The following is a 14,041-nucleotide window of genomic DNA, read 5'->3' on the forward strand; positions in this document are numbered from 1 at the left end:
AAACCCTTTCTCTTGTCTCAAGGACCAGTGTACCCTGACACATCTCTGCAACCTGAAATCTATCTTTAGTAAAAATCAGCAGTCTGTGCTTTAATGATTCTGACTCATCACAGTGGTTTACCCCTTCATTTCAAATGAAACCTTGTTGAAAAAGCAGCTGCAGGGCCAGGCTTATTTCATAGAGATGACATTAAAGTGGCTAAAATCACAGTACCGAGGAGCTCCAAGTAAATAGCATGGTTAATTCACTGTGTCTTGTGCAGTTGGTAGAGAAAGGATGGAGATCAGATGTGCCTTAGAGCTGCCTCTTTAGCACTTGCAGTGTGAGGGGTATTGGAAGCCTTAAAATGGGTTAAGGTCACAGTAATTTAAAAAAAAAAAAAAAAAAAAAAAGCCATAAAGTCCCCCCGTTCTGGGGCTACAAATATCTGGGATTGTATAATGGGAAAACAGCCATGTTATTGCAGTTGGGAGCCTTACATCAAAGATATAGCATTCCAAAAATAATAGGAATATGCTGAATGTAAATTTCAAAGCATTTGAAGGATGCCTGCATTGCAACCAGTTTATTTGCATCCCAGAAACGGGGTGAAGCAGCCTGCCCTGCCTCTAGGCTGTTCCTTCCATCTCTTGCTTCTGAGCCTTGTGGCATACTGTTTCCTGGGGTCCTGGCTTTGTTCCTTTCTGTCCTGGAGGTGACAGATGAGCAGAATGAAGCTCCCCTGTAGGGCAGAACAATCCCTAGGGGCAGGCAGAACTCTAGGGTGGTAGCGCAGCAGGTAAGTCCTCTGTGGTTAAGAATGTGAGTGCAAGTGCTACCATTAATCAAAGTGTCACTACTAACAACGTTTTAGGTATGCTGACTTTTAGCAGTTGAAACATAAAAGAAATTGTGAAGACATTTTGAAGTGCCTGTAGGTCTGACATTCTCCTGCCTACAGCGCTCACATACCACTCTGAATTTGGTCAGTAATGTAATGGTCTTTTTTGTTTAGTCCAGAAAAAGCAGAATTCATGAAGGACTGTGAAAGTTCATACTCCAGCTGGAAGTTTTCCGGAGGCTTTCGAACTTGGGTCAAGATGTCCTTGGTGAAAACAAAAGAAGAAGATGGTAGTGAGACCGTTGAATTCAAACAAGAGGTAAAAAAAAAATCCCCAGGAAGAATTTTTGGGACCTCTTAGTTTATTACGACCTGGTTACTTCTATGGTTTTAATGATAATTGGCCAACATAACCAGTTCTTGGGGCAAATAGCAATATGAGCTGGAAGAAGGGTGGGTAGGTTGGTCAATTGTTTAAGTAAGTGAAACATCAGGAGCTTGTTTTTTGTTTCATTGCATCCATTACGCTACTTGCCACTGAGGAGTTTTGGCTGTACAGTTACTGGCATTCTTTCTTAACATGGGGAGGTTCTGTAAAAGGATAAATGTCTTGATGTGCGCAGCTGCTGGTATGGCCTAGTGACACATCTCAGGAAAACATCTCCTAATGGGGAGGACAGAAAATCCAGGCCTTGAATGTGTTATAAATGATAGCTGTAGTCTGAGGGTAAGGGTCCAAAAAGACCAACATAGAAATACTAACACAGCTACCTTTAGTTCAAGGTGGGGAACAACTGCCAAAGAAATTGTCTAAATAATAGCTAGTATTGGAAAGAAGTATTGTTTAGGTTACTACAAGAGCTGATGTTAGGATGAAGAGGTAAACATAAGCCTTGTATCCTTTGTAGCATTCTCATGTCTGCTTTTTGTTTGGGTTTGAGATTTTTATCTGTTGAGTATCCTTAGAAACAAGGAGTAACAACTTCTTGCATCATTTAAAACTAGAAAATATGCAGGTGGAAGATGCAGACTTAGCTAGAGATGAAATGAGTTTGACTTTTGTTCCTGTTCTGTTCATACTAATGGACAGGAGAATAACTGTGTTTTGAGTTTGTTATCTTGCTCCCAGTGTTGGTTCGGGAGAAAGAGTCTCATTGGTGATGAGAAATGAGAATTTGAAGAGTAGTCCTTTTCAGAGAGTATGTGTTTCAGAGACAACACTGTCTCTTAGTCTATGGTACACTTGGAAAGAGTACTTTGTGGAGATTAAAATGAAGCAGAATCTTCAGTTCTCCTATCTTTAGTTCTCACAGATAGGGCCTTATGTGACAGAGCCTTAAGGGAAGACCAGAGCTGTGACTGTGAGGTGGGTACCCTCCTGCTCCACTGGAGGAAGACAAGAGGCAAATCCCAAAGTCATGCAAGTCCCAAACTAATGCCTTAGTTTGGAGAGGAAAGGATGCATCAGTCAGCTGCTGCTATGTAAGCACTGAGAGCAGTTGTCTGTCTGTCCTTCATCACCTACAGCTCTGTATCGCTTGCCATTTGGTACTTACCTAGTGTAGGATTTTTGGAAGTCCTCCTTTGTGTGCCCAAGTCCAACACGTCACAAAGTGGAAACAAAAGGCCGACTCAAACTCAGAAAAAGCTGAGCTCTTTGTGACCATAAACATCCATTTAGTCCAGTAGTTAGGGACTGATCATCTGGGTAGGTGAATGCTATGTGGGGTGTTTTTTGTAAAAAACAAACTAGGAAAGAGGAATCAGTACAAATGTGAATTACAGGTTTCCGATCCCCATTAATAATACAGTAGAAGTTAAAATAGCTCAGACGTTAATTGCACTTGCTTTGTTTGACAGTACATCTGCTCAAATTGCACAAGGAAGTCCATTAGCCTTTCAAATCTAAAACTGGGAGATGGCATACCAGAAAGATGGATACAAATAATTATGTCAAATAGCACAGTCAGTCTGCTAACTAGCCCAGTAGTCATTACTTTGTCTTTTCTTCCTTTCCCATTGCCTTCCTTTGGCTTTGTGTACTGCTTGTTTCCTGGTGTTTAGTTTTCCTGAATGAGTGTAGTTCGGGTCATGGTACGCTACAATAATTAAATGAGCTGTAGAAGTATAGGGTAAGTCTGCAGCAAAGCTGTTTGACCAGAAAACATGAGGTGGTGAAGTGCCCATATGCTTTGAATAGAAACACATACAGTATTCCAGCTCCCACTTCTATGTGTTCACAGCCTAAAATCTGGTCAGGGCAGGGTGTGTAGGTGTGTGGAGAAGGCCGATAGAAATCTTGAAGTATTTGTAAAGAAACTAAGCCATGGTAGATGGAAAGTTTTTGTAGTAGGTCATCACTCATGTAATGTATGCTGAACCACTGTTTTCATACCTATAGTTCCTGTCGTAACCCTGAAATGAAGTTACGGTACTGCTGGATTAATTGTTTCCAGTACAGTATTAAACTAATGTAGGAGGAGCAGCAGTACTCCTGTGTGCACACACCAAGATGTAAATATTCCTTTGAGGGTTGGAGGCGGGAGCAGTCCTTCTACTGTTTGTTCAGCTGTAACTCCAGGGTGCTGCCCTGTTAGGTAACTGCCTGGCTCCTGAGCAGTTTATATTGTCTCCTAGTGGCAGGGGGGTTAGTGCAAACTGCGTTGTTACTGCCTGTGTACAAACTCTGTGTAGTTCCCTGTGTAGTTCCCTTCTGGGCTGTGGGGTGTGTTACAAGACAAGATAAATGTTTTTCCCGAGGCCTCATGTCTTAATACTCTCCTGACCGTAGTTCTTAAAGACTGTGGTTTCATGTGGCTGTGACATCCATTTGGTATCTAAAACTGTACCCTGGCTATCCCAGCTCTGTGGAACTGTGCTAAACCGCTCTGCTGGTCAGCCGCTCTGCTGGTCAGCACTAGTTTCAAATGGTAACCTAGTTAATGGGCAATACTGGGAAGTATGGGTTTAATTGTTAACATCTAGACTTCTTTCCCTTCCATGTTCATTCTGCACTTTCTGGCATCTTTTAGTTTATTCTACAACTGATTTTTCAAAAAAAAAAAAAAAAGTCTTCCTGCCACCATCATGTAGTTCTCTGGTAAATAAAAGTAATTTAGCATTCATTCACAAGAAGTTTCCAAATGCTGTATTACTCCAAGCAAATGAATCTTGCAAATGAAATTTCACCCCTTGAAAGGGAAAAACTATGTAATAAAATAAAGGCGCTGGCTACCAGTGTAAAAATGGTATTGCAGTGTGAAGTCAGAAATAGGAAAAGAATATGAACGTGAGACAGATGCAGGAAACTGCCTTTTCCATATTTTGGGAGCCTCTTGTTCCAGCTAGAGGAAAGCTGAACTGGAAGTTCCTAAACAATCTTCTGCTTTCACCTTCCTACAAGCCTTTTCTGTTGCACAGAAGACTCATCACACCACTGAAGAAAGTAACCTGCACTTTTTTTCCTTTCTCTCCAGACTAGTGTGGTTAACTATATTGACCAGCGAACTAAACCAGGAAGTGACCAGCTGTTTTTTGTGGTATTCGAATGGAAAGATCCTTTTATACAGACTGTTCAAGATGTGAGTAACATGCTAGTCCTTTTTGAAATGTTGTCTGACTGTACATGCTGATGGTTTGTGTGTGTGTGCGCACGCGTACATGTGCCTCTACCTCACTCCAAGCAGAAATTCAGAGGAACAGTGAGGTTACTTCTGAAATTTCAGTCCCATGTTCTTCCTTATATCCCGTAATGCATGTTCTGGGGAGGTCAAGACCATGTGATGCCTTTCCTTGGCTTGGTGACACTCAGCATTCTGTTTGCAGCTAGAGGTACATGTAGCTAAGAAAAAGCATCTCTCCCCTTGTGCTCCAGCAAAGTGTAGCTTCAGGTCAAGTCTGAACTTTTTGCTTAAATAAGTGTACTTGCATAAGCCGATTTAATGACTTCTTTTATTAATTGTCAAGCAAGAAGCCTAGACTTAAATTAGAATAATAAAAATAAATAGACTAGTGTATTTTTTTATTTCTTATTCAAATAGAATTTGGTACTGCATTGAAAAGCAGAAAAAGCACTTTAAAATTTAGCTCAGTATGCTGCAGCTAGAGGTGTATGATGTGCCAGACAAGATCGCTATCAGTCACTGGAGTGCTTAAAGGGTATGCAGGTGTGTGCTGCAGGCACATGTGCTTTAAGTGTGTGAGCTAGATATTGTTTTCCGAGTGTTCTAGGGGAGCAGGTCAGACGCATTTACCCTCCCCAGAAAGATGTGGAGTGGCGAAGTGCGCAAAGAGAATCTGTTTAAAATTTTGCATTTAAAATGGCCCTATCTGGCAATCAAAGCCCGTCACCATCAAAACCCAGAGTTCTTGTTTTCCTGTCCAAAGGCAGAGTGTGATTGCAGACGGTGCGGGGCAGGATTGGGTAGTTGGTCCTTTGCACTCTTGCTGTCCTGTCTGTGCGGAGGCCGGGCACTCTCCTCAGTGCAGGTGCCTCCCTGGCCTCGAGAGCCCAGTCCTGTTCCCAGCACCTCTCGGCCAGATGGGGTTCACACCTCCGCTGCCTTCACGCTGAAAGCTGCCCTTGATCCAGTGGATTAGGGGTGCTTGTTTCCTCTTGCTGAAGAGGCCATAGTTCACAAGCACTGGCAGCCAGCGCTGCTGCTTTTAGGAGGATTAACAAATACGGAAAGCCTGTTTAAGACCTTCTGGCTCTGGTGATGACTAGCAGCACTGTGCTCATGCTGACTGTCAGAGCTGCAGACTCCAGGGTGAGTCCCAAAGTTGCGTGCTACTTTATTGCTGCCTAAGCCTAGCTCTGCTTGCTTCATCTGAAATCCTCCAAGTCATCCTTGTGCCCAGAGGTGTGAGGAGAATTGCAAACTATAAACAAACTTAACTACTCTTGAACCAAATGTCGTTAGAAATAGAACCATAACATACTTGCTGTAGGTTTGCAGAAACAGTTGCTGTTGTCAAAATCTGGCTAGTATTACAATGCTGTCTTGTTAAAGACTTCCAGTAGTTGCTTCTTTTAGCTTTGTCTTCTGGAAGATCTTCAATGTGACCGCTTATTTTTGTAAATCTTTAAATGCTATAGTAAGTTTAATCCTTAATCTTAAAATTTGCAATTTAACTGTTCTCTACATTTTTAAACAATTCATCATCTAAAAGGAATTTAGCAGCTGGTACAGTGTGTTTTCTTCCTGATGGCAGGAATCAGAAAAAACATGGTGTGAGGCAGATGTATGGAGAAGGCACTGCAAAACACTTCACTTCTTTGAAAAATGGCATTGTTTGTTATTGAATAGGTATAATATCCGCTAAGTCATATACATTTTTATATGGGGTTTATGGGGAATAACATTTTTAATCTCTTTCAGATAATCACAGCAAATCCCTGGAACATGATTGCTCTTCTTTGTGGTATCTTTTTGGCTCTGTTTAAGGCAGCAGACTTTGCTAAGTTAAGTGTTAAGTGGATGATCAAAATACGAAAGAGACATCTGAAGAGGAGGAGTCAAGTAATGAACCACATAAACTGAGACTAAGACTGCCTTTTAACTATTCATAGCAGAAGGGATAGAAAATAACTGGAATTAACTTTGATCGGCAATGCAGCAATTAAAGATGCAAAACAGGTATGTTTTCTTCAAGAAAAACAATGGCTGAAGGAACAGCCTAGTGAACTGGCCTTTGACCTTCAGAAAAGAGCTAACTTTAGGACAGGTCTAACAAACTCATGCTTTTCTACTCCAAACTTAACAAGCTTTTACCTCAATATAGGGTGGGACCAAGGGGAAAGCCGAGAATCACTAATGTTCAGAAAGTCAACACTGTAGTGGTTAAGTTCTAAAAAAAATGGACAGTGTTTGAATGCTTCTCTGAACAGGAGACCATTTAACTTCAGCATGAGCTGTGACCTGCATCTGCTACTGTAACGCAGTTACTTCCTTGTCTGCGTTTGGTGGAAGGTAAAGCACTCAACAAAACAGTCTGGCCTCCCCTCTCCAAAGTACGTGTTAAAACAAAATACACTGGAATTCTATTATGTGTCAGTTTTGATTTAAAGTATATTGACTTTAATATTAAAAAATACTTCAAATAAGATACTGTGTATATTCTCTGAAACTACCTGCTCTCAGCTTCAGCTGGGGTTTTACAGGCAGTAGTCCAGGCGGAGGTACTACAGCAAGAAGATTACATAAAACCCAAAAATTTATTCCTAATCAGGAGACTGCAACAACTCAATACCTGGGCACCTGAGCTGATGGCAGGTTTCAAAGTCTAAGTCTCAGGCTGTTGCTCTTCCCTCTTTCCCCCAGTCTTTGCTAAGGAACCGAAAAACAGTCTTTCATCAGCCTGGCATTTAAATGTGATTCTCTATTATATAGAGAATGCGTGCTAACTAACTGTGCTGTGGTGGTGTAGGCTTTTCTTCCTTATAAGTCCCTTGTTAGTCTAGATGCTGAACTTGGAGTTGTGGAGGCTACAGGGCAGCAGTGCACCACTCTGCGTTTGCTCTGAAGGCTTTGTTGGAAGGAAAGGAGCACACCAAGTCATATTTTGCTTCCTCCATCCTCTACTAATGAGGTATTAATATAGTAGTAAATGTATCAAAAGTACCCCCTCATATTGTTTTTTTTACCTTCTAAGGAAGTGTTTTGGAACAAAATTTATTACTTTCAACTGATTTCCAAAGCAAATCAAGATACTGCACTGCACAAACACAGCCTTAAACAACACAGCAACAATTTACTGTAAGAAAAACAAACCACAGGTTCCCCTCTGTCAAGACAGGTGAGGGCAGGAGGAGGTTACAGCCGATCAGTCACTTGCAATTACCGCTCTTACCTCTTCCGCAGGTCCTGTGTTGGCACTTCCAACAGTTCATAATTTGAATGGTTTAGTCTGAGCTAACTTGGTCACACTCTTCTGGGGGAAAAAAACCCCTTTGTATACAAGAACAGATGGTGTTCAGCCAATGCTTTATCTTCAGTATCTTGCAGTGGTGGCTCTCGAACAGGCCCAGCAGGGCCAATATTGTACCTGTCTCAGGTGAGGTAGATTAGCATCGTACACAGTAAGTGAAGGAGGTAAGAGGAGAGGGGAGTAGCAAAGGCCAAACATGGCACTGTTGAAGCACTGTTTCAGAGCTACTTCATCCTTAGGTTGCTGGTGTGGTGGGGAAACTTGGGCAGGGCAGAGAGCAGGTAATAGGGAAGAGGAAGAAAAATGAAAACCGCCACACTTAGGCCATCTGCATCAAGAAAAACCCTTTGGTGTTGCTACATAACAGCCTATGCTGGTAGGAAAGCATTCCACTGACGTGCCTGCTCAGCTTACAGCCCTTTGCTTTCCCACTGCTGAGGGCCTCTTCTACAGGTAAGACAGAGACAAGTGAGCTTTCTTAATTCCTCACTGTGAAAGAAACACCCAAGGATTCCTTTAACAAATGATATTACAGCAGGTATTTCTTGGATTTTACAAAAGTGTTTTGAAACAACAGTTTGATCCTACTGCATTTTTTGTTCTGTTTTTGCAAATTGGGTCAGAGAAGGTAAGTTGGAAGGCAGCTTAGCCCCATCTCTGGGGTAAGTAGGAGGTGTGGTTAAATAAAGGATGCTCTCCTTTCTGCAATATTTAATGTACTTTTTTTAAAAATAAATTCCCAGAGTAGTCAGCTTCAGTGACTACGTCGCAGCTATCAAGATCTTTTGTTTTATAAGGAAATGTTGTTCCTCGAGCAGGCCAGCTGATTCCAGCCAAGAAACCTTTCTTTTATGTACCTATTTATAGGAGTGATTCTAATAGGAAGTGTTGCATAATTTGTGTGAAATGGCCTCTTATAGCTACTGTGTTGTTCTTCTAATACTTACTCTTGATGCCCATATTTGTAAATTTAACAACTCATAACAATTACAAATGCTAGTACTTTATGCTGTGTACCACTGCAAGGTTAAGATTCCCTAACTTCCCTATAATTTATTTCCTTTACACTGCAGAACAGCTGAAAGTATTTTATATCTCAAATTGAGATTTTATTCTTCCATGGGAAAAAGGTACTAAAGAACTAAACTGAGGTGAACCAAGGTAAACAGTGTCTGCCTGATGGTCGTCTCCCTCCAGAGCTGGCAAAGTGCACCCTTACAGGCCCCACAGTGTTTAACGTCTGGCTTCAGGACTTCAAGCAGCACTATGAAAAGTAAAGGATTCTCTTCCTCCCCAAATTTTGGGCTGCCACCTACTATGGCAGAACCTACTTTAGTCAGCTGATTATGTAGTCTTTTTATATAAAATCTGACATGTAGAGAGGAGCGACTAATTGGTTTTGATTGGACAGCACTGTTACAAGCATACACCACTTCAGGCAGCGCGTTATTCCCGTTTCCTTTGTGAAACATAACTTCTTGGAGACAAAAATGAACTAACAATAGCAGTATAATAAAAATCAACTCAAACAGCAGAGTAGAAACTTTTTCCCCCTGGAAACTGCTTGAAAACCAGCCAAGCGATAGGTAAAAAGCCCAGGACACCTGCCTTGGCTGTTCTCACCACCATGGAGCAGAACAAAGCCTTCCACCCTACCCGTAAAAATGAAACCACAGTGGCCTGTGCCTCCAACACTTTTGCCACTCAGTGAAAAACCACAGGTTAGTCAGACATGTGCAGTTAAAAGGCTGTATGTAAAAACCATTTTCATTCTCCTGGTCTTTATAAACACAAAGATGTGATATACAGCACTAAATACAAACATAAAGACTTTATTGAATGCTGCTCAATTCCCCAAAGATCTTTCATTACAAAAGTTTTCCACACAACTGCAATTTAAGAGATTGGAATGGTACTCTGATAAAAGATGTGAAAAAATACTTGATCAAGTAAACAGACAAGACTTCTATTGTCAGCTTTCCACTTTTAAGAAACAGACTGCATTTTCTTTAAATAAAACAAGGAACTATTTATTGACATCCTTCCCTCCTTACTGAAAAAAAAAAAGGCAATCCCAATTTTGGTCTCATTCTTCAGTTCATGAGATGCTAAAACGAATGCAGAAACACCCAAGATGGTCTCTCAGTGACCTGCACTACTCTGCAGGGCGTCCTTGGGCTGATGAGGAGCATCATCGATGGGCTCTCTGGAGGAAGCTCCATCCTCAGCTGTAGCAGGAGGAAATCTGTAAGTAGCCCAGGACCAAGAGGCAGCAAGAGTGGGGCAGAGGCACTCCCCGAGTGGCAGGTCAGACGCACAGACCACCCCAGCCTGTTCAAGCTGACTTTCGCTCCCTACTTTGCCTCATTCCAATGTGAACCTTAGATAAATCCAACTCTAAATCCAATCGGGAATTCAAGGACAGCACCACCTCCAAGTTCCTTTCAATGCTGTAAGGGGTACATACTGAATATCTCAGGTTACTGGTAACGTACCTTGGTTTTATTTGAGAAAATACAGCACAACTAGAAGCCTTTTCTATCATCTTAACCAAAGTATGCAGCGATGTGAAAAGCACATATAAAACAAGGAAAAAAATGTACATAGCAAACTATACCACCTATGTGCAACACGATCAAAAATTCAAGTCATAATTCTCACCACTCCCATAATTATTTCACTCATTAAGGATGATAATTCAGTTCTATGAAACATTGGAAGTGACAGTATATCAATAATTAGACAAATTTACAATATGCTGTGGTAATGACATCACTTAACTGCTGTATTTAAATTCAAATCTTTACATTTGCCAGAGAAAAAATTGGCTGTTTCTATTATACTGATGAGGTTTCTTTTGCAAATCCTTATGTATTTCAAAAGGGTACAAAAAAGTATGTCTTCCGAGTAGAGGTGGTCATTTCTTTTATTTGGCACTTGTATTGTGTGCATTTAGCACATTGTGAGTGCTGTTCTGCTTTTCTGCCATAGCTTTCTTAAGCTTTAACTCCTCTAGCTTTCTCCACAACTCTTCACGTTCCAATTCTTTCTTTTTCTCTCTGTGGAAAAGAGTGAAGTACCACTTTCAGACATGTTTTAAGTACAACACGGAGATGCAGTTACTTAACTACTGTGATTCACATCTAGCAACTCCTCTTGTAGGTTTTTCTCCAAAGCTATTTTTAGAGGCAATTACGGTTTCCTCTGTTAAAAAGTGAGCGTACAAGTTGGTAACGGTTAGTGGTAAAACTAACTTCACTCCAACAAATTCGGACAATTGCTGTAGTGTGGCTTTGCCCAGATGACTGCAATTCTAAGGATGTTCTCTATCACGTGCCAACAGATTAAGGGACTGAGCATCTTTGGGGGAGAAAAGCATAACTACTGAAAGGAGACTTAGCATGTGGGCTCAGCTGGTCCAGGATAATGTACACACCGCCTCCCTTACTCCAACAGCACTGCTTAGTAGGTTAGCAGGATAAGAGAGGTTTTGGCTGAGCTATGAAGTATTCTCCAGTTCCGCTTTCTTCAGACAGCACCCCCGAAGCAGCAGAGCCAGCACCAGTGGCCACTTGCAGCAGCAGCTGAGCCCAGTTTTACCCCACAGGAGAGCACGCTCCCTGCCCACACGCTCCTTGCCCAGGCAGGACAGGGAGCTGGAGCCTTCCTGCCGCCTCCCCGGGCTTCAGCTCCCGCCACACCACTGACACGCACCTGCGAGGGTGCTTCTTGCTCAAGTGACACCCAGCAGCAAATATCTGATGAGCAGTTTCACTGCAGAGCAATTCTGCTACTGAACCCCATAGCTGCAGGAGTAAGTTTTGTTTCTTTTCAGCTGTATTAATCAACACGCATTTGGAAGAATATTCAGTACCTTTGCCTTTCTGCTTTATATGAGCTTGTAAGTTCATCAAAAAGCTTGCCATTCATTTCCATCAGGGTTTTCAGCACATTATATACCAGTGCCACAATAGTTCTAGAACAGAAGGAACACAACCATTACAATTACTCAACACAAAATTAATTTCAGTAAACAAGTGTTCAATTTCTTTTTTGGACTTCGAGCTTCTTATTTAAGATACTACTGTAAGGTCAGTGAGTTTCTGAAACAAAATCCTTTACTGTAATTTCCTCTAAATTAAACCGCATATTTAAACATTTTTTGAAATGGCTCTTTAATCTTAAATCCCCGACTTGTAATTGCTTAGGATATAATTATTAGTACTGTGGCTGTACTGTAAAGCTATTCAGTTATGTTAACTTTTAATCAAGTTTTAGCTATAATTTTGTAGTATTTGAGTAATGAAATGTAAGAGTCTAGAAAAATAAACTTCTGGCTAATAGTTTCAAGACTGGGCAAAAGAACATAGCAGAGGAACCACAGGCACATGGTTTACTACAGCTACTTAGAGTTCTACCAGAAGTGTTTCTGGGCAGCAGATAGCTTTGCTGCATACTGCCCATTAGAGAACTGAACCGAGAACATCAGCTAATGGTTTCCAGTACCTTAGGACCTTTAAGAAGCTGAACAGCTTGAGCAATACTGGCTGTGTCTTACACGGCTGTCCCTATTTCCACATTAGGTATTATTCTTCCTTTTGTGAAGGCATTCATACTTCAATAAGTTATCTTAAATATTATATTGTGTCTCTCCTTTAAGCCCACTCTTAATTATACACAGAAAAGCAAAAACAGCAATAAAATTAAACATTAAGAAGGTGCCTATCATTAAGTTTAGCACTAATCAAAAAGGTAGGTAAACTGTCTTCCCCATCCTTCCCGTCGCTAGCAGTTCACCTTCACACAGCAGTATTGACTGTAAGGTTGCAGAGCAGGGGTGCCGTGCAGTCTTGGGACCTTGAAAAATGAGTGAAAGGACAATCTAAGGCAGTAACCAAAGGAGCAGGTTTGCCTTTTCAGGACACTGTCCGCTGTGGCACGAGGCATCAGAGGCCCCTACGCTCACTCAAAACACACAATACGCTTAGCCTGTCCGCACACTTCTCTTTTTTGAACACTGGCTTTCATGGGGTTTGAAGACAAAAAACTTATTCGGGGTTTTGGTTTCCTGAGAGGAACAGCCTGATTTTGAGCAAGTAGTTAAGTCCATATCAGACAGCTGGATGGATATAAGCACATTTCTCTGCCCTCAAAAACAGGCTAACACCAAGACTTTCTTCCCCAAACTTCCTGTTCCTCAAGGTATACAGTTATCCTGTGTCTTTCACTTCCTTCATAAAGAACAACTTCTGTCTGCAGCTAAAAAAATTTGTTGAGCTCCCAAGTAACTACCAATGCTCCAAGAACTAGTTCTCCAAAATTTATATTCAGTCTCAGCTGATACACTTCCAACTAGACACGCCATCTAGATAAATTCAGAATGATTTCAGAGCCTCTAAGGGCTTAAAACAGGGCATCTGACTTCAAAGTTGCAGAAGGCTCCTGCCTCCCCTGGCTTTTGCCTGTACGAGATTTACATTCTGCAAACTGACTTGCAACTCAATGCAGGGTGCTGGACACAAGCAAACTTTGCTTTTTAGTATTTCTATGCAATTACCGTGTCTTTCAAATGTGATATAAAAATACTAACATGTGGCATTAAATATAAAATAAAGTAGTTGCTCATTTCTCATTCCTACCATCCTTTATAGTGGTAGGTATTGCTCTTCTCTGATAGCATCTTTCCCCTTCTTATCTCACTGGGCAGCAATAACTACTGATAAAGACACTGATCTAATTTTGTTCATCTAAAGTAGTAAAGGACAGCAAAGCATAAAAGCATCCCATGGAAATTGTTTTGCTCTAAGTATTAATTTGCAGTTTTAACTAACACATAAGATCAAACGTGATTACACTATCAAGACCATCATCCAGTTTCCTCGTACTTTTTCAGTAAATTCCAGTTCTCCATCACAGCAATGCAGAACAGCATGATAGAGCTGAAAATTACAGCCATTTTAGCACCCGTAATCTCATTGATTTCATCTGATTTAAGTAAAAATGAAGTCACATTTACAATCCAAACATGAAACAGTGGACAATTTATTTATGGTACTATAGATAAACATTACATACGGATTCCAGTGTTCTTTGGAGATCTTGTATAAACTGCCAAACATAATTGGTAGAATTTTATCAATGTTCTCCTCAATCAGGCTAAGAATATATTCATTATTCCAGAAGTACAAAGCTCTTTCTGCAACCTGAAACACAAAGTTCAGGGGTCAACAACCACAACATATATTGCTACAAGTTTGGGGGGTGGGGGGTGGTGTATGCTTTTTTTTTTT

General features: G+C 41.1%; 2 protein-coding genes across 2 annotated transcripts in view; one reads left to right on the top strand and one right to left on the bottom strand.

Annotated features, from left to right (window-relative positions):
* The window catches only part of TMEM206 (transmembrane protein 206), a 17,546-nt gene extending 11,021 nt beyond the window's left edge, over positions 1–6,525 (top strand). The window contains exons 5-7 of the mRNA XM_009888286.1: positions 996–1,140; positions 4,298–4,402; positions 6,203–6,525. Coding sequence (XP_009886588.1) covers positions 996–1,140; positions 4,298–4,402; positions 6,203–6,364 — 412 coding nt within the window. The 3' untranslated portion in view covers positions 6,365–6,525. The remainder of the gene's footprint in view (positions 1–995; positions 1,141–4,297; positions 4,403–6,202) is intronic.
* Positions 6,526–10,130: 3,605 nt separating this feature from the next.
* Positions 10,131–14,041, bottom strand: part of PPP2R5A (protein phosphatase 2, regulatory subunit B', alpha) — a 26,951-nt gene continuing 23,040 nt past the window's right edge. Inside the window, exons 9-11 of the mRNA XM_009888560.1 lie at positions 13,827–13,976; positions 11,626–11,727; positions 10,131–10,810 (exon numbers count right to left, since the gene is read on the bottom strand). Coding sequence (XP_009886862.1) covers positions 10,678–10,810; positions 11,626–11,727; positions 13,827–13,976 — 385 coding nt within the window. The 3' untranslated portion in view covers positions 10,131–10,677. The remainder of the gene's footprint in view (positions 10,811–11,625; positions 11,728–13,826; positions 13,977–14,041) is intronic.

This window comes from Charadrius vociferus, unplaced genomic scaffold (genome assembly GCF_000708025.1).
Source record: "Charadrius vociferus isolate BGI_N301 unplaced genomic scaffold, ASM70802v2 scaffold340, whole genome shotgun sequence".
Lineage (NCBI taxonomy): Eukaryota > Metazoa > Chordata > Aves > Charadriiformes > Charadriidae > Charadrius > Charadrius vociferus.